At 43.2% G+C, this 24138-nt stretch overlaps 1 protein-coding gene across 9 annotated transcripts in view; it reads left to right on the forward strand.

Moving 5' to 3' along the window:
• The window catches only part of MPDZ (multiple PDZ domain crumbs cell polarity complex component), a 249883-nt gene that overhangs the window by 103562 nt on the left and 122183 nt on the right, over positions 1-24138 (forward strand). For all 9 annotated transcript variants that reach the window (XM_073572172.1, XM_073572174.1, XM_073572176.1 and 6 more), the window contains 6 exons: positions 1198-1386; positions 4060-4269; positions 5487-5603; positions 12457-12612; positions 12986-13312; positions 15968-16088. In XM_073572172.1, the coding sequence (XP_073428273.1) occupies positions 1198-1386; positions 4060-4269; positions 5487-5603; positions 12457-12612; positions 12986-13312; positions 15968-16088 (1120 nt within the window). The remainder of the gene's footprint in view (positions 1-1197; positions 1387-4059; positions 4270-5486; positions 5604-12456; positions 12613-12985; positions 13313-15967; positions 16089-24138) is intronic.

Consider the following 24138-nt stretch of genomic DNA (forward strand, 5'->3'; position numbering starts at 1 on the left):
TAGGGATGAGGAGCCATGCATACAAAGATGGAGATAAGGAGCCATGCAGACAAGGCTGGGAATAAGGAGTCATGCATACCAGGATAGGGATGAGGGGACAATGCATACCCGGTTTATACTTGAGTCAGTAAGTTTTCCCAGTATTTTGTGGCAAAATTAGGTGCCTCGGCTTATACTCACATCGGCTTTTACACAAGTATATACGGTAAGTAAAGTCTAAAGCCAGAGTGTCTTTGAAAAAGCATACAGGTGAAACACATTGGGCATCATCCTGATGCATTTACTAAAGGAGGTTGTTGCTGTGCAACTTACTAGTATATGGACTTCTGTTGCAATTACGTAGCTGTTCTACTACATTGAGGTATAAGCTCCAGACTTATCACCTGCTTTTATATTTTGAGCTTATATTGACTATTAGGTGATGTCACTTGTGTTCACTACCCTGTAGTATTGTATTGTGATAATAACATTGCCTACAGATATTTAGTCTAATGTTATTAAGTAGGGATCTTATACGTCTGTTCAAATATATGACCATGTATTTAATGAAAAAATGTGCTGTGAGGGCTCATATTAGACTGTTATATATGTAGCAGATATACAAAGATTATTGAGCAATCATCACTCACTTTCTTGAAAAAAGAGCATTGGGTAAATAAAAGTGAAAAAAAAAAGAGTATTTGTATCAGCTATTAAGGCCCGTTTCACACTTATGGTTTTTCTGTCAGTTGCAATCCGTGAAAAAGGCGGAGAAAGAGATACTAACGTTGTTTTGACGGATCCGCCGAAGTCTGCATTTTAAAGGAAACGCAGCATGGGGAAAAAGGGGAGAGAGAGAGAGAAAATGCACCCGGCAAAATAGCGGACCGTCAAAGAAAAAAAACGTTGCAGTGTCCGTCCCATCCGCCCGGGAGACGCTGAAATCTTGGTGGATCCGTCAAAAAGCGGGAGGGACGGACGAACGTTAGTCAGGATCCGCCACTAATGTAAGTCTATGGGGGAAAAAACGGATCCGCCCCTTTTTTGACGGATCCGTTTTTTTAAAAAATTGGCGGATTTTGACTGACGTCAAAAAGCGGAAGTGTGAAACAGGCCTTAGCTGGAAGTTCGTTATACACTCCATTATTATGCCCGACAATACAAACTAATGCCGCATTGCTTCAATGTGAATCTTCAAAAAGCCTCTTGTGATTTTAGCTTCATCTTGACTTTGGTGCTGCGGTTGGATCCTCCGAAACGGATGACTTGATTATGGCAGAAGATGATGAAAGTCCAAGTGTTGAAGATGCACAAGGATCCCCCTTGGCAATGTGGGAGCTTGACATTCAGCACATTGAACTGGAAAAAGGAAGCCTAGGACTTGGTTTCAGTATATTAGATTATCAGGTGTGTTTTCTGTTTTTTTTTCTTTTTAATTTGCTTGGACCTTGAATTTTCTATATTAAACTGTGTATCTGTTCGCAGGTAGTGGTTAGGTAATGGTGGTGATTGGAATTAGGGCTCTCAACACTGCAAAGCAAGAGTCCATAATGTCAGTGACCTGCCCTGACTGGTATAGGGAGGTCCCCAATCTATTCTGTCCTGTCATTGCACAAACTACCGCAGGGAGAGCTGCAGCCTAGTGCATATAAAATACACCCATTTGTTGGCTGATTTTTGCATCTTTTTTTATCTGACCCCTTTTCTAAGAAGCAGCGTGGTCTTCACTGGGTGGGGATGTGGGTAACTATAGCCTGACAGTTTTGCTATTATAATGTATGACAGAAATAGGCATAAACCTCAGTAGACATATACTCTGACTCATAGCTAGCATAGAGTTGTTTGTGGCACACTAGTAGCTCATAGATGTGACAATTTTATTAAAGGGAATCTGTTATCAGGTTTTTGTTATGTAATTTAAGATCACTGTTACATAGGGATAGAAACCCTGTTTCCAGCGTTGTATCACTTGCAGATCAGGATGCTATTCTTTTTCTAAAATCCCTGTTTTCCCATCAGAAAACAGGTAACCAGCAACAGAAATCCATTAAAAGCATTTATTTTTTTTATTTCATATGGTTAAAACATAGAGATATCTTCCCCACGTGTCACACTTGTAACACTACGCGTTTCGGACTACTTCCATCATGGTGCATGAGTAATCCGAAACGCACAGTGTGTTGCAGTTATTGCTGTTTGCACGCAACAAAACATATGGCCACTGTTCTAAACCAGCTGCTGTGCCATGCAAATGATGCAGGAAACGTGATATGTAACTAGGGTCCCAAAGGTTGATCCCCCAGTGATCACGTATTGATGACCTTTAGTGTTATAATTTCAGAAAATCCCTTTTAACCCTTTAGCGACTGCCCATCCAGAGGAGGTTTATAACCGCCTCTTATCTTCTATTCTTGTAGCCTACATAGTGCTCATTCAGTGATATGTAGCAAATGCAAGCATTCACAATGACATTTTGATGGAATTTTCTTTGCTAATATTCACTACATAAGTTGGCATCAGTGGTGAGCCCAGTGACTGTCTGCAGTGGTCACATGCATTGTAGTGGTGACATCACCACTGTGGCCTGTCAGTAAAGACTGTGGCTGCGGTGGAAAGACTTTGTTGAAGTAGGGGAGGGTGCTCAGTAGCTGAAATGAATATTTTTAATATACAAGGCCATAGGCGTAAAGTACCTGAAAACACCTTAAAAATAAATTAATAATGCCCAAAATCAGCTGAAAAGTTAACCCTTCATGTTACACATTCAGTCCGGTCTGGGGACAGCTCAAAATTTGTAAAAAAAAAAAAAGAAAGTTAGTTTCAGTATTAGGCTAGTTTCACATTAGCGTTTTTTAGCACAGTGCTTCGTGCGCAATAGAAACACATGCAAAAAAACCCTGCATCATGCGTTTTGCATGCGTTTGCGTTTTTTAGGCGCAACCGTCTTAACCAGTTTCAAGCCATGTTAACTCTTAAAACGCATGCGTGTGCATGTCTATGCGCACGTCTGCGTTCCCATAGACTGTAATGTGATATTTTGTCGCATTCCGTGCGCAAGTGTGCGCATGCGTTTTTTTTTAAGCCATTGGACGAACCCAAAAATGCAGCAGGTTGCGTCTGACACGCCTAGGCGCACACCTTAAAAAAACACATGCGTACGAAAACGCATACGAACGCGTGCAAACGCAAGACCGTGTGCCCCCCATGTTAAACATAGGGGCGCATGCGACCAATAGCGCACGATGCGCTGCGCTAAAAAACGCGAATGTTAAACCAGCCTAACTTGTATTTTACTAGTGGACAATCCCTGATGATTGTATGAGTCCAGTGGGTGGTCCTGCTCAGTGACTGACACCAACCTCTGAATGCACTGTCATACAGGGAAGACTCCAGTCACTGAGTAGGACCGCCCACTGGACTCCTGCAATCATCAGGGATTGTCCACTACTAAAATGTAAGGCTTACCAAAACTTTTTCCCCCCACAATTATTTCAGTCTGATCAGCGCCTGTTGATCTGCACATTCCTGAAGATCAGATACTGTTTTCAGCATGTCAGGTTCCCTTTAATTTCTAAATGCCATTAAACAGTACAATAATACAATTCCTCCCTGATATAACACGGCTTTTTACGACAATGACCATAAATAAAGTTATGGCCGCTAAAATACAGAGTTCCATGTTCCATCGGTTAAGCACCTTTCTCGCCTGGACATTGAGGCGTTGTGCTTCCGTCTTCATTTAATAAAGATCCAGAAACAAGGAACATGTTTTTGCACGTTGACATCTTGCATTTTATAAAGAGATAAGTATTTTCTTTCAACAATTAATATCTTGTTATCTGGAGATTTCACGCTCCCTGTGGACCGTTCCTAATAAACACTGTTTTGATGACTGCTTTCCCATTCTCCCCTTGGGTACAATTGGACTTTGTTCACTTCAACCCTTTGTTCATAAAAGTAAAGCACAAACCCTCTGATTGTATCTTTCACCCTTAATTTATGCATTTCTTTCCAGCACATAACGATGTAGCGTGCATGAAAATGTAGTAAGTAATGTTTGGAACTTCATTCTTCATTTAGGATCCCATTGACCCAGCAAGCACAGTGATAGTAATCCGATCTTTAGTGCCTGGAGGGGTTGCAGAACAAGATGGCCGCCTTTTGCCGGGTGATCGCCTGATGTTTGTCAATGACATCAACTTGGAACATGCCAACTTAGAGGAGGCTGTTCAGGCACTCAAGGGTGCACCTGTTGGAGCTGTTAATATTGGAGTTGCCAAGCCTCTGCCAGTAAGAATATTATTGTGTTCTCTTATACCTGCCCAGTATATAAAATATATATTCTTAGTGGCCAGGACTGTGGAAACAACTGAGCGGGCTGCACTATGATGTGTCTCAAATGTCCATTCACTTCTATTGGAGTGTCAATAACAAGCCCGCCCGGTGGTCTCCGCAGAAATGACCACTTGGGAATATTCACTGCTGAGATAGCAATATCCCTTTAAGATGTTGTGTTTTTTTTCTTTTAAAGAGCCACATACTTACAACTTAAAGGGCTTTTCCAGTTTCGGAAGATCCCTCACCCATCATCCCTCAACAAACTTTTCTCACAGTCCCTGGTCTAGTGCTGAATCCTTGCTGCTGCACACAGTGTCTGCTATTTTCTGTAGTGCTGTCGTCACGTTGAGAGCACTGCAGTTAATCACTGGGATCAGCGTCTCGGAACAAACCACCCAGAAACGCGGAATTCAGTGATTGTGTGCAGCCCTGCTGACGACAGACACTGGGAGTTGCTGTATAGACTTAGTGCTACATCCTAGGAGGGTGAGAAAAGCACAGTTTGTTTGTTTTCTTAAAGGGAATCTGTCACCCCATTTTTCGAGTATCAGCTGCCGGCACTGCCCTCAAGGGCTTATCTACAGCATTTTGTAATGCTGTAGATAAGCCCCCGATTTAACCTGAAAGAGAAGAAAAATGAGTGAGATTATACTCACTTAGGGGCGGTCCGGGTCCGGTAGTGGTCCAATGTGTGTTGCGATCCGGTGCAGCGCCTCCCATCTAACGGTGACGTCCTCTTCTTTGCTTCCCGTCGTAGCTCCTGCGCAGGCGCACTGCTCTGCCCTGTTGAGGGCAGAGCAGAATACTGCAGTGCGCAGGTGCCGGGAGAGGTCGGGAGCCTGCGCACTGCGGTATTCTGCTCTGCCCTCAACAGGTCAGAGCAGTGTGCCTGCGCAGGAGCCACGACAGGCAGCAAAGAAGAGGATGTCACCGTTAGAAGATGGGAGGCGCCGGACCGCAACACCCATCGGACCAAGACCGGACCGCCCCTCGGTGAGTATAATCTAACTAATTTTTCTTATCTTTCAGGTTACATCGGGGGCTTATCTACAGCATTACAAATGGAGTGACAGATTCCTTTTCAGTCTGGACTCCGAAACTGAAAAACCTGTTTAATAACTTGCTCAACTTTCCACTTGCTGTCCTTTCCTTTCATGGTGTTTCTGCAGCTCTCCCCAGAAGAAGGCTATATCTCTGCTAAGGATGACTCTGCTTTCTACACTGCACACTTGTTTGATGAGGAAGGGTCCAATGATGCGCCCATTTTTCATGCCGAACTAGCTCTGGTTAGTGCCAGAAACTTGACTTTAATATATTTTAGTAAGATTAGATTGGAAAGATGAAATGTTTTCATGATGTTTATATTGTTGCTTCACCAAAGAAGCCCCCCTGCTTGCACTTACGCTAATACATAACGCTAAATTCTAGGCACTGCTTGAACATAAACTAAAACTTTTTGCTTTTAAGTAGAAATGTTATTGTTCATCTTTTTACTATACTAGATTTAATACATGACAATTAAAAAGGACCTTCACCAGATCAAAAGTGGCCAGTTTCTGCTCTTATCTTACTCCCTCTCTTCCCCTGAGTATACCTTTTTTGTATTTGCCATACAGTTCCAGAGATATGGGCCTTTTTATTTAGTGCTAATTTTATGGTCTTTACAATGGGGTATGGCTCATAATATTTTTGCGGAGCAGCCCAAATACACGCCCCAGAGGATCCTGTGTGTCACACCCTTCTGTATATAAATAAAACAAAATAACAAGTCCCGTATCTCTGGAACTGTTTGGCAGATTTTAAAGGCGAAACCTGGAATACTAAGGGAAATAGCGGGAATAAAATAAGCACAATAAATGGCCATTTGTGACCTGGTGACAGGTCCTTTTTAAGGTTATGGGCTGTGTATAAACTTATGGTATCTGTTTTCATATTTGGTCATCCAGAATATTAGCAGGTTTAAAAGATTCTAAGGAGCTACTCACAAAAGAAAAATTTACAAAGTGTTAACAGCTCTATAGTTTGGAGGAAAGATATTATGGACTGCTTGATGACTTAAAAAACCCCTATGTAGCGATGATACTTGTAAAAAAGAAAAAGGGAGACAAGCACACAATGAGTGAGAATGTAATTTAAAAGTGAAGTCGGCGGTGATGGGGTTGCTCACCTGATTGGGTTATGTCTGTCACAACTCTAATAAATGCCAATAGATTATTCAGCTGCTGTAGTCACATCTGCAGATAAGAGGATCTTTTTCTGCATGTAGATTGAGGAGAAGTAGGAAATAGACATTCTGGTAGACCGCACTGCTATGAAAAAGGATCCCGCTCCATTACTAACTACTGGGTTTGATGTCGCCTGAAAATACAAAGGTGACAACAACCCCACAAATATGAACCTGACTTTCCTCCACTACAGGGTAAGTGGTAAGAGCCAGGTAAAGTGCCAGAATTGGCATATGTAATAGATGCGCCTTTTCTGGGATGGCTGTGGGCTGCTATTTTTAGGTTGGAGGGGCCAATATCCATGGTGGCCCCTTACCAGCCTAAGAATACCAGCCACCAGCTGTCTGCCTTAGCTTGGTTAGTTGACATAAATCATGGGCACCCTACGCGTTTTTTTTTTTATTACTGTATTTTTCGGGCCATAAGACACACTTTTTTCCTCCAAATTTGGGAGGAAAGTGTGAGTTCGTCGTATGGTCGGAATGTAGCATGTGGGGAGGGGGCAGCGGCGGAATGGGATCGCACTGGGATTACAGGAGGCAGGAAAATGTTATCTGCTACAGGAATCCAGTGCTGGGGAAACCACTGGTCCCGATACTTGAAGTGAATATTCATGAGCCGCTTCCCCGCCCTCCTGTCAGCTGAGCATGGAGCATCAAATAACAGACCCACATGCTTTCCCCAGCGCCGATTCCTGCAGCAGCTGGGGAGATCTGTGTCTGGTGGAGGAGGGGGCAGGAGCAGAGTTCAGCAGGAAGAATCGCATACCTGACAGGCAGCACAGCCCGGGCTGTGCTGATGCGATGCGGAATGCTCCTGTGGAGGACCTGTGGTTAGGTCATGAAGAGGACGGGCTGTAGCATCACATGACCGCACAGAGCCCTCCCTCTTCATGATGTCATCACAGGTCCTGCAGACACCACACTACAAACAGTGCAGCCTCCTCTTACATGATCTGTGGTGAGGTCATAAGAGGGAGGGCACTGTGCGGCCATGTGATGCTGCATTACCTCACCACAGCGTGGCTGGCTGGCTGCTGGACCTGCAGTGAGCACAGTGAGCAGCAGCCTGTACAAGAAAGAATTAATTAAACGGTTAAGAATTACAGCACATAAAAATCACTCTGCCATCCTGTGGTGAACTATAACTCCCAGCATGCCATAGGATCTGCAGGACATGCTGAGAGTTATAGTTCTCCCATGGGATCTTAACCCCTTTCCTACAGTGGACGTAATATTCCGTCCATGTGACCCTGGACCTAATTCCCATGGACGGAATATTACGTCATAGCGATCAGCGGCGCCCACGTGATGAGCGCCGCCGATCGCGGCCGGGTGTCAGCTGATTATCACAGCTGACACCAGGCACAATGTGTCAGGGGCGGTCCGTGACCGCCCCCAACACGTTAACCCCTTGCACACTGCGATCAAACACGATCGCGGTGTACCGGGGGTTAAAGGGAAGCATCGGCAGGGAGGGGGCTTCCCTGAGCCCCCCATGGCAGCGCAATGTGCAGCGATGCTGCGGGGGGCTCCATCCCTGCAGGTCCCCAGATCTAAGATGGCGATGGGGACCTTCGGGGGCCTGCAGGGAGCTGGCTTCCTCAGTGCCTGCAAAGCGCAGGCACGAGGAAGCCTTATGCAGTGCCTGTGACAGATCGCTGATCTGTCACAGTGATCTGTGATGTGACAGATCAGTGATCTGTCACATGACAGTTATGTCCCCCCTGGGATAATGTCATAAAGTTAAAAAAAAAAAAAAAAAAGTGTGAAGATAATTTTAAAAAAATCACTAAATAAATAAAAAAAAAAAAATTCCCAAATAAATTCATTTTTTGGAAATAAAAAAAAACCCAAACAATAAAAGTACACATATTTGGTATCGCCTCGTCCGTAACGACCCGCCCTATGAAACTGTCCCATTAGTTAACCCCTTTAGCGAACCCCTTAAAAAATAAAAATAAAAAACGAAGCAAAAAATAATGATTTATTATCATACCGCCGAACCAAAAGTGCAATAACGCACGATCAAAAAGACGCATATAAATATTCATGGTACCACTGAAAATGTCATATTGTCCTGCAAAAAACGAGCTGCCATACAGCATCATCAGCAAAAAAATAAAAACGTTATAGCTCACAGAATAAAGCGATGCAAAAATAATTTTTTATATAAAATTGTTTTCATTGCATTAAAGCACCAAAACATAAAAAAAGACCTAAACGAGATATCGCTGTAACCGTACTGACCCGAAGAATAAAAGCGCTTTATCAATTTTATCGCAGGCGGAACGGTGTAAACGTACCCCCCAAAAGAAATTCATGAAACGCTGGTTTTTGTTCATTCTGCGTCCCAAAAATCGGAATAAAAAGCGATCAAAAGATGTCACGTGCCCGAAAATGTTACTAGCAAAAACGTCAACTCGCCCCGCAAAAAATACGACCTCACATGACTCGGTGGGTCAGAATACGGAAAAATTATAGCTCTCAATATGTGGTGATGCAAAAACTATTTTTACAATAAAAAGCGTCTTTCAGCGTGTGACAGCTGCCAAACATAAAAACTGCCATAAATAGTAAATCAAAACCCCCGTTATCACCCCCTTAGTTAGGGAAAAATAATAAAACTAAAAGAAAATGTATTTATTTCCATTTTCCCATTAGGGTTATGGCTAGGGTTAGGGCTAGAGTTAGGGCTGAGATTAGGGCTGAGATTAGGGTTAGGGTTGGAGTTATAATTGGGGGGTTTCCACTGTTTGGGCACATCAGGTGCTCTCCAAATGCAACATGGCGTCTGATCTCAATTCCAGCCAATTCTGCGTTGAAAAAGTCAAATGGTGCTCCTTCCCTTCCAAGCTCTGCCATGCGCCCAAACAGTGGTTTACCCTCACATATGGGGTATCAGCCTACTCAGGACAAATTGCAAAACAGCTTTTGGGGTCCAATTTCTCCTGTTACCCTTAGGAAAATAAAAAATTGGGGGCAAAAATATCATTTTTGTGGAAAAAATTTTCTAATTGTACCGCTGTACGTTATAAACTTCTGTGAAGCCCTTGTTGGTTCAAAGTTGTCACCACATATCTAGACAAGTTCCTTGGGGGGTCTGGTTTCCAAAATGGGGTCACTTGTGGGGGGTTTCCACTGTTTGGGTACATCAGGGGCTCTCCAAACGTGACATGGCGTCCGATCTGAATTCCAGCCAATTTTGCATTGAAAAAGTCAAATGGCGCTCCTTCCCTTCTGAGCTCTGCCATGCGCCGAAACAGTGGTTCCCCCCCACATATCAGGTATCAGCGTACTCAGGACAAACTGCACAATAACTTTTGCAGTCCAATTTCTCCTGTTACCCTTGGTAAAATAAAAAAAATTGAATCTGAAGTATTTTTTTTTGTGAAAAAAGTTTTTTTTTAAACATTCAAAAAATTCCTGTGACGCACCTGAAGGGTTAATAAACTTCTTGAATGTGGTTTTGAGCACCTTAAGGGGTACAGTTTTTAGAATGGAGTCACTTTTGGGTATTTTCTATCATATAGACCCCTCAAAGTGGCTTCAAATGTGATGTGGTCCGTAAAAATAAAATGGTGTTGCAAAAATGAGAAATCGCTGGTCAACTTTTAACCTTTATAAACTTCCTAACAAAAAAAAATTTTGGTTCCAAAATTGTGCTGATGTAAAGTAAACATGTGGGAAATGTTACTTATTAAGTTTTTTGTGTGCCGTGTTTCTGTGATTTAAGGGCATAAAAATTCAAAGTTGGAAAATTGCGAAATTTTAATAATTTTCGCCAAATTTCTGTTTTTTTCACAAATAAACGCAATTTATTTGAATGAAAGTTTACCACTAACATGAAGTACAATATGTCACGAGAAAACAATGTCAGAATCACCGGGATCCATGGAAGCGTTTCAGAGTTATTACCTCATAAAGGGACAGTGGTCAGAATTGTAAAAATTGGCCCGGGAGTTAACTTGCAAACCACCCTTGGTAGTGAAGGGGTTAAAGCAGCACTCCAGTGTTATTTTTCAGTGCTGGAGTGGTGCTTTAAATATAAGCCATGTGCCCCCATTCTTATATTCACCCTCCAGCGTCTTCATACAGTACTTTACAGACACCACACCGGTCCCGCAGCACCATCTTCTACCCGTAGCTTCCAACATAATAACATGCTTTTATATATAATAATGCCACATATAATAGTATGTTATTTATGTTATTAAATTTTTTACCACATTTATTGCTCCAAATATATTTTACCTTATTTTCCACCTCTAAAACCTTGGAGCGTCTAATAGTCCAAAAAATACGGTATTTATTTAAGTACGGTAATTTAAAAAAAACTGCATGGGCACCTTTCTGTTTTTGATAACCAGCCATGATAAATCTGACAGCTGAGTGTAAATTATTATTTATTTATAGCGCTGGCACCGGCTCATGAATTCTCCCGTCAGCCGCTCCTGCCCTTGCTGTTATTAGCGGCAGCAGGCATACGTTGATGGAAGTAGTATTCACAACTTTTTACCGCCGGTCACAGCTGCTGGCTCACGCTGTCATATGACAGGGTGGGAACTGCAGCGCTCTGATCCGCGGTAATGAGCTTACCATCGATCAGAGGCAGTGGTTGCAGCGCTGCCTTGCAGATGACAGAGTGGTAAACAACAAATATTTGGGCTCCCCATTCAGTTCTGGTATTGTTCTGGTCCCCGCACCAAACTTTTTTTTTTAACTGTTCGACTGTTCGAACATCCAGGGTTTCACCCATCACTAAATATGAGCAATTGTAATTACACAGTGCTATATAATATAATGATTACATTATATTAAGAGGATAGAAACTTTGATGGGAGTGCAATACTATGGAATAAGGAATTGGTATTAGAACCTAGTGCCTAGCGGTGCTAAGTCTAAAAACAATGCATCAGCCTACTGAGCCAGGCTGTGAGTCCACAGATCTACAATCATCGGTTGTAGGATGATAAAAAAATATAATAAACAAAAAATATGTTTTTTGTGGGGTTTGACTATACATGTGGACTTCAGGTCAATCCAACAAATACATGTAATTTTTTTTAAATTATTTTTTAATATTATTAATTTTTATCATCCTACAGCTACTACTTTTAAGTTTATTTATTTATTTTACTCATTTATATAGCGCCAGGAATTCCACAGCGCTTTACAGACATTTTCAGCACTGTCCCTGATGGGGCTCACAATCTAGAATCCTTATCAGTATGTCTTTTAGAATGTGGGAGGAAACCCACACAAACACAGGGAGAGCATACAAACGCCTTGCAGATGTTGTCCTTGGTGGGATTAGAACCCAGGACCCCAGCGCTACAAGGCAGTAGTGCTAACCACTGAGCCAAGTTCCAAACAAGCAAATAAAAATCGGTATAATTTCATTTTTCTAGTCTATGCTGTCATTTTGTTTTTTGTTGCTTCCAGCTTTTTTTATACACCTTACTCATGCCCAGGTGGGCGTTATTGACTCCTCATTTTGTGGATTTAATCCCCCTCTTATTGTGTTGATCTTCATATGTAGTTCAGTTTTGGGTAGGGATTCGGTACAAACCTGAAACGTGTTAATTAAAGCTACTTGAAGTATTGCCACTCGTGGAAGTACTCCTTTTTCACAGCAGCGTGGTCTATCAGAACGTGTATCTCCTGCTTCTCTTTAATAATCATGATGCTGTCATATAAGAAATGCAGCCACAGCCATGATGAGTTTTCATTAGTCTGTGCAGTTTTTGTCCCTGTGTTTCTGTAATTGGGGATTTAAGTACCTTGTGAATTTCATACGTTAAACAGTTTTACGCTTTTTCATTAGATGTAGAAAAACCGAAAATGAACATGTATTTTTTTTTATGAGTTACTCTTTATTCTTTTTAAGTAATTTGGAGCTTCTGACCCTGCAGGTGGAGACCAATGATGCAGACCTGACAGGAGAATGTAGTGTGGATTCTCACTTTCCTCCTGATAATGATGTCTCGCTTCAGGCTTCCATGTTAGCTCTACATGGCAGTGCCTGTAATGATGACCTTCTCGGTGACTTCACTGATCGTTCCATGCAGGTAAGTGGACTTCGGACAAATTTTTTTTTTTATAGTTTACTGAAGTACTATTTGAATAAAAAATAGAAAAGAAAACCTTCCAGAGCCACAAGAGAAAGTGAATTGATAAATAGGATGAATATCCCTTTTGGATTCCTAACAGCTTGGCATCTGGTCAAATGAGACTATGTGGCACCCTTTATCTACACCCTTCATTCTCATGGTTGACCACCATTTTGGCTAGTGATGTGCATCCTAGCGATGTAACATATACTGTATACCATATATAATGTTTTTAAATGTATGACTAAACAAAGAAGAAAGTTGTCTCCACATGCACGTTTGTAAGGAAGTTTATGTATCTTTCATTTTTCATTACTATGTCTCAAAATAGGATGTCTCCAAGGAGGATGACACCTTCCATTCAGCATCTGAAGTCCAAACTGAAAACACAATTTTTCCTAAGTCCATCCCATCATCTGAACTTTGGACTATGTCAACATCAGTTCTGGATTTTAGACTGCCTGCCAAGGATTTATATAACCTCAATCTTAGTTCAACGGAAGAGACTAAGGAAATTGGAATGAGTAGTGAAGGTTCTTCATCTTCTGAGGTTAAGGAGCATTTAGCTGACTTTGAATGCCCATCATCTGGCTCATGGGTGCCATCGAAGATCCATGGAAACACAAACACTGCTGGCCTTTCTGACCCTCCTTTAAAGGTAATACTTAAATGGGAGGGAGAGTAGGGAGGTTTAGGGCTAAACTTTTTTTTCAGTAAGAGTGATATAGAGGCTTTTTTGGAATTGCTCCAAAAAGTACAAAATATGCACTGATACTTAGAAGGCCAAAGTCTGTGGATTTACGATATATAACATATCCATAATTAGAACACTTGTTCTCAATACGTGAGTTTTGGAAAAGGATATAATTAAATTAGTTTGTCTGAGTTTGGAAAAAAGTCTGCACGGCGAGGCACAACCCATGAACAAGAGAGACGCATCTGACCCATTCAATATGAAATCAGCCAGTTTAAAGATTACTGCTTGGTTATCTAGGGCCATGTAAATATATGAGTATCAGCTTTAACAAATAACTTTAATAAAAACATCCCTGGTACTTAACTTGTGATCTTGTTACAAACCATCTATTGCCATTTATTACCTAACCATCACCTTTCTGCATTCTCTATGAGAAAGGCTCCAACAGATATCTCTGCCAGCAGCTTATCACTGAGAGACCGAAGTGAGTGGCAGTCCCATCTCCGACAATTAGTTGGCCAGAACCCCTATACACACTAGAATGTCAGATGTACTCGATAATATCGGTATCAGTTCACATTAGTCTAATGTATATTGGGAGCCTTAAAGGAAATTTGTCACCGAGTTTTTGCTATGTAACCCGAGAGCAGCATGATATAGGAACAAAGACCCCCTATTCCAGCTATGTCACCTACTGGTTTGCATTCGGTCATTTTGATATAATCTCTGTTTTGCTTGCTGCACATCGCTGCCCATCTGCAGTGCTCTGAAAGCTGAGACCTGTATAACCCCGCCCACACCGCTGAATGTCAGCTTTCTATCTGCGCTGTGCATTGACAAGAAGCTGCTCATCAGTGGTGGGAGCAGGGTTGACTTGGAGCCACGAGGCATTTAGTCCTGTAGTGATAATTTCCTGCTGATAAAACATTGATTTTATTGAACCAGCAACCCGCAGCCCAGTAAGTGACACATCACTGTAATTTGGCTCTTGGCCCCTACGTCATGCTACTCTCAGATTACATGGAAAAAATTTTCTGAAGGATAATCTTTAGCAGTGTCCTGATTGATTTTCAAATGGCCTGCTCCATCCTCTTTATGCATTTTCCTTTGTGACCATGGCTGGTAAATACTCTTGCATTTTAGCTATGTTTATGATTTTCAAATGGACCTACACTTCTCTTCACTAATGTGAAACTAAAGTATTCCCTGATAGCACTTGTATCCATGGGTAGAAATTACTTCTCGGTCACTTCATTGGGGAACACAGGAGCCGTGAGTCGTTATACTGCCACCTGGAGACTAAGAATGCGTCTTGGAAACATGGCTGACTCCTACCCACCAGACCACACCTGGGCAGCAGATAAAGTTATTCAGTTTAGCTCAGTGTTATAGTTAGGCAGACATGGGTCTGAGTGGCGGACCTGTCGTAGCCTTGATTAGGCAGAATAGGAACCAACCTTTTCTGTAACTTTTACTCTAAATAAACCTCCTCTTTATTCAATCACCTGTGAATACGGATCTTTGAAACATTTCCTTATGACAAATTCAGTTGCCTTATGTGTCATCTCTATGCTCTGGCAGATTTCAGACCGCCTTTAGAGCTACCTTTGTTTTCTGGGTTCGATCTGCCAATGTGGAGGGTGGAGCTAAACTAGGGTGCACCTGCCAGGGTACAGATTTTCCCCCGCAGATTAGAAGCTTCCCGGATCTTAGGTCGCCAAGCATATGTTCTTCTGTTCTTTAGGGCCGCCCCTTAGTTTTCTGTCCACAACATTGTGGCTCTCTTACCTTTGCGTCTAAGGAACTCTTAGCAGAAGAGTACTACAAGCAGCAGTGGCTCATGTAGTACCATGGTAGATTGCTGTTCTTCCTTCTGGAGTACTAGTATTAATTTTCCCACCCCAGAAACAGCTCTAGATCATCCCATGGTTCCTGTGTCCCCCAATAACGCGACCTAGAAATAAAGATTTTTGGTACTCACTGTAAAATCTCTTTCCAATAACCTTCATTGAGAGATACAGTACCTTCCCTTCTTTTTTGGGGGGTGTTGTTTTGCTCCTCCTACTGCTTTTGCACTTACTGAGTAACTGAGTGTCAGCTGCCCGGGTTTAGCCTGGTGGGAAGGAGTCGTCTTTTTTCTAAGTTGTATTCTTAGGTCGGGGTCACACTTGCAAGTGTGATGCGAGAAACTCGCGTGAGTCTCTCGCATAAGTACCGAAGTGTGCGGCTGCATGTATTTCTATGCAGCCGAGCACTCCGGTCCCGAGTGCTGGCGGCAGTGTCGGGTATTGATACGAGAGACTTGCGCAAGTTTCTCACATCACTCTCGGAAGTGTGACCCGGGCCTTAATGTTAGCCTCCAGATGGGAGCCTATTAACCCATGGCTCCATTGTCTACCAATGAAGGCTACGAGAAAGAGACCTTACAATGAGTAGCAAAGATCTTTATTTTAAGTAATAAAAATAGCAATATGACAGTGTTTCACTCATGATAAACTCTTCTCTCTTTATGGCCCTAGACGTTACCTTGTAGATTTTCATATTGGAAAATAATTTATTTTGACTTTAAGTAATTTATTGTCCTGTATAACACAAAGTAGTGTCTTTCCACAATAGGCCGAAGGATATTCATCAAGAAGACAATGCATTGAAGCAAGCGAGGATTGTAGCACTGAGACTTTAATTAAAAACACATTTGAAAAAACAATTACTGTAACCAGAGGAAACTGCAGCCTTGGTGAGTTTACGTAAAAAAAATTGTTTTGTTAATGTTTTTTTATTTCTGCTTTATTCCTTCATGATCATATCTGAGGGTGAATTTGATTGATGTCAGCTTTCCAGTCCATGATCATAATAGCCTTCTTTTTACTTAAATTAAGTATTTATTTTTTAACCCCTTCCCAACACGGCCAATTTCCGTTTTTTCCTCCCCTTCTTCCCGGTGCCGTAACTCTTATTTTTCTGTACACGTAGATGTATGAAAGCTTGTTTTTTGAGGGATGAGTTGTACTTTTGAGTGACATCATTCAGTTTACCACAAAATGTACTGGAAAGTGGGAAAAAAAATCCAGGTGTGGTGAAATTGTGTAAAAAATGCAATTCTGACATTTTTTCTGGAATTGTTTTGGTCTTTATAGCTTAAATTGTGTGGTAAACATGAAGTCACAATATGATTCTGCTCATCAGTATGATCATGGCGATACAAAACATTTCCATTTTTTTATTTTAGTGGTGAAAAAAAAAATCAGAAGTTTTAAAAAAAAAAAAAAAATGTAAGTTGTGTTTACTCCCGTTTCATATTTTGGTTACTGGATCAATTTGTTCTCTTATTATTTGCGGAGCAAGACAACATTGACATGACATATCGATCACTTATTACAGCATTTTTTGTGGTGTAGCAGCAACCATAACAACGTACCGTATTTTTCGGACTATAAGACGCACCGGACCAAAAGACTCACCTAGGTTTTAGAGGAGGAAATTAGGGAAAAAAATTGATACAAAAAATGTGGTCAATTCTGTTCTTAATATCCCCTATCCGGGTATATATGGTCCCCTCATCCCCATCCTGGTATGCATGGCCCCCCTTATCCCTACCCTGGCATGCATGGCCTTCCTCATCCTTACCCTGGTATGCATGGACCCTGGTATGCATGGCCTCCTCATCCTTACCCTGGTATGCATGTCCCCCCTCATCCCTACCCTGGTATGCATGGCCCCCCTCATCCCTACCCTGGTGTACATGGTTTCCTCATCCCTATTCTGATGTGCATGGCTCCTTCATTCCTACTCTGGTATGCAAAGCCCCCTCATCCCTACCCTGGTATGCATGGCCCCCCTCATCACTACCCTGGTGTGCATGGTCTCCTCATCCCTATTCTGGTGCGCATGGCCCCATCATCCCTAACCTGGTATGCATGGCTCCCTCATCCCTACCCTGGTATGCTTGGCCCCCCTCATCCCTACTCTGGTATGCATGGCCCTCATCTTCATCCTGGTATGCATGCCCTCCTTATTCCTATCCTGGTAGGAATGGTCACCCCTCATCCTTATCCTTGTAGGAACGGTCCCCCTCATCCCTATCCTGGTAGGAAAGGTCCTCCTCATATCCCTATCCTGGCAGGAATGATCGCCCTCATCCCTATCCTGGTATGCAGGGCCTCATCCTTAAAGGGAAGGTGCCGTGATTTTAATTTTTGTATTCATAATTATTGGTTATACAATCAATTATTTTTAATACAAAATTAAATTAACTACTTTAATAGTTTTTTATTTATTGACTTTTATGTTTGCCACTGGGGGCTGCCATTTTCACTAGTGGTGGGTGTAAGTGTCTGGGCACGACACTTGCACACCTCACTTGCAGCAGCCATGGGCATAAGAGCCCACGGTCGGACTCAGACTGTATCTCTTACATTGAGGCCGCTCCTCCTGCCTCTTAGCTGTGACCTGGTCACACCCTCCTGGGCTGTCCAGGTCACAGCTGTGGGGGGAGATCGTGGTCATTTTGTTGTAGCCCGCAGCGTATGCTGTGGGCTTTATTTTCCCCTGTCATTGCAAACACTGCTCAGTGCGTGCGATGACAGGAGCTGCCAGTTAGTGGTCATTCTGTCACGTGTCAGCGGTGTCCCCGCATCTTTGACTGTCACCCGCGGTAACATTACCGCCGATGCTGTTGGTCACAGCACTGCGAGATCATGGTGGCAGATGTCAGCGTTACCCCGCAGCTGTGACTGTCACCCGCAGTAATGCTACCGCCGGTACTGTCGGTCACAGCGCTGCGGGATCATGCTTGCAGATGTCAGCGTGATTCTGCAACTTACTGTGACCCGCAGCGGTGACCTGCAGTATAAAAGCATAAAGATAATTCAATTCACTGAAACAAAGGCAAATCAAGTATCTAAGCAGTCCTGGAATAAAGTCCCTGCAATGAAGCATGGTAGATCTATGGCTATGTACATGGTGTGATTTCTGATGAACAGTGTCTAATTATCCAGTGCACACGGTAGATGAAAGGCACCAGCAGATGTTGTGTTGTATCGACAGCTTTAAGTGTGTTAATAATAAATGGTTAAAATAGTCTGCTCTCCATGTTTTACTATGTTAAATGTTAAATGAATGGCTCAGTGTGGATCCATAATGAAGATGTAACGTTTCTAGCTCTGCTACCTGACATCTGACAGCATTAGCTGCCAATAATGCAATAGTGAGTGCATTTTACTTCTTAAAGGCAACCTGTCACCAGGTATTTGTGCCTTAGGCTGGAGTCACACTAACCTGCGCAAAATATGGTCCGTAGTTTACATGCGTAATACGGATGAATGACCCCTAAATAGTGCTCCGTAGGCAATCCGTAAGCAAGGTGAGGTCGCGTATTTTGCGCATGTCTGCATCCGTATGTAATCCATGTGGCATCCGTATGCAATCCGTATGGCGAGATTTTCTCGCAGCCTTGCAAAATGGTCATTTAACAGTTTTGAGGCCTGCAAACAATTTAAATCATTAGCCTGTACCCTATTTAGACACTCAGAAACAGGTGGATGCCTACATTCTGTCCATTTGTCACCTTGCTTTCACGAGGTGTGTTGGTGTTCTTTGTGCAGCATGGCAGAGGGTCTGAGATTCAATACAACTGAGCAGGTTCTCTTTACCTGGCTTTTGTCACGGCGCTTTGGGCAACCATATCCTGTGATAGTGGATCCGCGGAGGAGGAGACGCATGTGGGTACATCCACTTTTGAGGCAACGACTCACAAGAGGTCATTTTCACCACCTCTATTCTTCTCTGCGGGAGCATCCGGAGAAATTTTACCAGTACTGTCGCATGAGCATTTCCACATTTGATCGACTCTTGGAGACAGTGCGCCCTGGGATAGGCTTTCAGGACACAAGGATACGCAAAGCGATATCTGCAGATGAGCGACTTCTACTCACAATACGGTATGTACTACACAACCACATTCTCTATGTTCATAATGTGTGTGCTAAATTATGTTTTTTGGCCTTCTTAGACAAAGTTTAATGCCCTCATCTTACTCCAAATATGTTTCACCTGACACACCAGAATGTTACATCTAATATGTCCTGCATATCACTTAGTCATTGTGCCGCCAAATATGCGTGTGTTATTCTCTCTCAATTCCTACCAAGTTTGGTCGGCATGTAACTGATTTTTTTTTACTTTACCCATTCTAAACTTAACTATTTCTGTTGTTCTACAGCTTCCTGTCCACTGGCCTGTCTTATGCCGCCCTCCACTATGAGTTTCTCATTGGAAAGTCAACCATTTCAGCCATAGTGAGGTCTACATGTACAGAAATCTGGACAAGACTCCATCAAGTGGTCATGCCCGAGCCCAGGATGGAAGACTGGTTAAGGATATCAAGGGACTTTGAGGAGGAATGCCAGTTTCCAAATTGTATTGGGGCCCTGGATGGCAAACATATCAGGGTGCGTAAGCCGCCGAACTCTAGCTCCCAATTCTTCAATTATAAACAATACTTTTCTGTTGTATTGTTGGCTCTGGTAGACCCTCAATACAAGTTTATAATTGTTGACATTGGGGCCTATGGAAGAACGGGAGACTCTAGAGTCTTCAATACTTCCATAATGGTCGGCGGCTACGCACCAACCAGTTGGATCTACCACCACCACGCCAGCTACCAGGCTCCCCCGAACAATCAGTCCCTTATGTCCTTGTGGCAGATGAGGCCTTTCCGTTATTGCGCAATGTCATGAGGCCATATCCCCGGCGCAACCTTGACCACAGGCGCAGAATTTTTAACTTGCGCCTATCACGTGCTAGGCGACTGGTGGAGTGTTCCTTTGGGATTCTTTGTGCCAAATGGCGGGTACTCCAGTCTGCCATTCAGTTTAGTGAGCAAAATGTGAATGAAGTTGTGAGAGCCTGTGTTGTTCTGCATAACTTCACCAGGATACATGATTGTTCCTCCTCTGATGGTGTTGTGCGTAGGCCGGACAATGTGCGCAGGCTGAGACCACCTATGAACCCTCAACGTAGACCGCTCTCTGGCCTAAAAGTGCGTGATATTTTCACTAATTACTTTATCTCACCTGAGGGGGCAACTTCTTGGCAAGAGCATGCTGTGTCTATGTTATAATTTGTTTTTTTAATTGTGTCTAAATATATGTTACTCAAGCCCTTATGATTCTATGAGTGTTTCATTGCATTGGTTGGTGTTTGTTAGTATGTTGTGAGGGATTGTGAAAAATCACACAGAGACGTTAACTAGAGTAGACAAATTTTTAGTTTTGCCTTTTTTTTTTTTTTTTTTTTTTCTTTGCTTAAAGGCAAACATAATATTGCCACAAGAAAATTTTGGCAATAGGCAAAATGACCCTTTGTGCCTTCTTTAACTTTTTGTCATATTAACATAACATAACAAAACACCAACAAAGATTATACAATAACAACATTGCTGCATGACTAAATTAAACTAGATTTGCCAACAAAAGGTGAGCTCCATCACCAAAATAAAGGCTACAAGAGAACACTCACATTTCCTCATAATGTTTTCCAATCATAGAAAGATTCCACCATGACAGGCAAGGCTACCTCACAGCTTTCACACAGATATTACCTGTCTGTAGAACAGATAATATTTAAGCATGCTATACTGGAAAGGATGAAAATACAAAACTCACTTGTTAAGACATAGAGAGAGCGTGATATTCTGAATGCTGGTCGCCTGGAATTTTTTTACGAGAGATTGCTAGCAAAAAAGGTGACTACTTCACTAAGGCCAGCACGCCTTTCCTAGGCGTTAGCAAGTGAGTAGTGTATTTTCATCCCCTCATTTTACAGTATAGCGCGTTTAAATATTCTCTTTTGTACACACATGTAATATCTGTCTGAAAGGCGTGAGGTAGCGTTGCCTGTCATGATGGATTGTTTCATATGTTTGGAAAACATTGTTTAAAAATGTGAATGTTAAATTATGTTCTAAATGTTGGTGATGGAGAACACCTGTTTTTTCCTTTCTATTAGGAGCACCAGTTAAAACTCACTGGACATCTCCCCCCATCAGAATCATAAACCCTCATAGGTTGGGGAAGGGGAACGTGGAAGAACAGCCTGTGGGTGCTGCTGGACACTGTGGCCAACATCGCCCTGTGTGGGGCCATACTGTTGCCCATGATGCTGGAATTGTCCTGCCTCCTGGGACTGTTGGGGTTACTGGCCAGAGTAATGATGATGGTGAGGGGCTTCTTGTTGGCTCTGGTAGGCACGTGGCTCATACCCACCAAGATAGCCAGATCGTCCCCTCCCCAACCAGGTTGGGACCAGCCTCCAACACTGGGTGGGTACAAGTGGCCATATTGGTGGGGTCGGCTTGAGGATGACATTTGGGGCTGCGGAGAATAGAAGGTTGGGTAGGGGGAGGAAGGGGTTGAGGTGTTGGCCCACGTATTAGGGGCTGTTCGGACCCTGCTTGAGCAAGCATCTGTGTGGATGGTCTCATGCGCATTAAATTTCGTGGTGAGAGCTGCCACCTCTCCAGAAATTCAAAAACCTCATATGGGTTATTGGGGGGGGGGGGGTGCTTGCATCAAGCAGGATCTGAATACATCCCCTAATACGGAGCCGGACCTCACGGGTAAGGGCACGGAGATAAAGGGTGAGGCTACGTGCATAGGCCTCCTCCCCATCATCTGTAGTTACTCTAGACAAATAATTGAGCACCCCTGTGTCCACATTATTCCTGCTCTCTTGAATAGTGACCTGGCGCCTTCTTGTTCGCCGTGATGTTAGAGCAGCCTGTTGGGAGGACCTGATCTGGGCAGTTGGGCTGCTGCTCAAGTTGCCCGGCTCTTCCAGGATGGGTGAGGTGGCAGCAGCAGACCGTCCTGGTGGTGTGGTGTGTAGGGCAGCCATTGTGTGGTCTTGTGATGCCTCATCTTCAGCCATCCTTCTTGTAGGGGGAGAAGATGGGCCAGCCACCTCATCCCCTACAGGATCTATAATGGGCTCTGCCTCTGAGGCCGTTCCTCAATCCGTAAGGTTGGATTGAGTTCTGTTATGAAATAGAACAGAGGCAAAAATACATCAATATTTTTGTCCCTGTAAAGTATTTGTGTAATGTATTTGTGTAATGTGGTGTGAGGTATGTACTTACGGTCTCAGATCCAGAATTGGGGCGAGGAAGTTCAGCCGGTCATAGTATATGTACTTTCTTTTGACATATCCAGCATCCCCACTCCTGGACCTCTGCTGGCGTTCCCGGCGGAACTGGTCCCGGATGCTTCGCCAGCGTTTCATCACATCTTCCACTGCAATGTGACAGGAAATATTGTAAAATTCACATATTTGAGGTCACATTTTCTAACAGTAGTCTAGGCATGGGGCCTTCTGGGGTGTGCGTTCTACCCATGGTGGCATATGTAATTGGGCAGATACACAGGGTCACATTAGCTACACTTAAACTAATTTTTTTGGCTAGGAGGATGAGGAGCTTGTGGCCTAACCCCAAATTATGGCTGTGTGAAGCCACGTGTCACATCCAAATGTAACGGCCTCATGAGGCTAATAAAAGTACATGCACAGGAAGGGGGGGTGCTGATTGTAGATTCATTTTATAGCGTGCGCTAAGGTTAATGATATTTTTATGGTTGCACTTACGAATTTTATGCTGCTCATCACGTGGTCTGTCACCAAAGTCATGGTACATCTGGCGACAGATGCGCCTCCATGACGCCTCCTTTCTTGTCCGGTTAGCATAATTTATGTTATACATAATTTCTCCACATTTATGTACGTGGACGCCATGCTGCTGCTGTACTCCGTGGAGGCGTACTTCCGGGATGTCTGGAGCGCTTTTTGAGCTCATTTGCATGTCTAGGCTTCCTGATGATGGATTGGCCCATTTCCTGTCACCAGCCAAAAGACCTGCGTATTGCTCGCAGGTCACACGTGTGTTGCGTGAGTAATCCGTATTTTTTGCGCACCCATAGACTTGCATTGGCGTACTACGGGCGTAGTACGCTGACAATCGCAGCATGCTGCAATTGGCACGGAGCGTAGGATACGGATGAGAAATATACGCCTTGTGCGAGTATCCACATAGAGAATCATTTGTTCGTGTCTAATGCGTGCTTTTAGCGCCTCTCACTCGCCCGTATTCCTCGCCAGTGTGACTCCGGCCTTACTATGAGAGCAGCATGATATAGTGGTAGAGACCCTGATTCCATCGATGTGTCACTTACTGGACTGCTTGCTGTGATTTTGATACAATCACTGTTTTATCTGCTGCAGAGCTAGCAGTTCTCTGAATGCTGAGCTCTTTATAACGCCGCCCACACACTGATTGTACACAGTCCAAGGACAAAAAGCTGCCATTCAGTGGTGTGGGCATGGTTACTAAAAGCTCAGCATTCAGAGAACTGCTATGTCTTTAGTAGATAAAACAGTGATTGTATCAAAAACACAGCAAGCAGCCCAGTAAGTGACACATTGACAGGGGAGCAAAAACCTGGTGACAGATTCCCTTTAATCTCTTTCCCCAGATGTACACTCTAATGGAACAGTCCTGAACTTAGCACAAAGTTGAAATGATATTTATACTTTCTTGCGCATTTTGATGAGCTTTTCCTCATTTTCACATAACTAATGAAGTTTTTCCAAAAATTAGACAGTCAGGTAGGCGGCTTCAAAGAAAGCGCCAGGCTGGCGGTGGGAATAAATACAATGAGGATGGTCCGCTGCAGCTCCGGCCGGGTACCTCAAGAGGAGGTCAGACAGGATAAAAGTAAACTAGACCAGTCATATGG

The sequence above is a fragment of the Dendrobates tinctorius genome, unplaced genomic scaffold (assembly GCF_039654945.1).
Source record: "Dendrobates tinctorius isolate UK_male_01 unplaced genomic scaffold, ASM3965494v1 ptg000031l, whole genome shotgun sequence".
In the NCBI taxonomy this organism is placed as follows: Eukaryota; Metazoa; Chordata; class Amphibia; order Anura; family Dendrobatidae; genus Dendrobates; species Dendrobates tinctorius.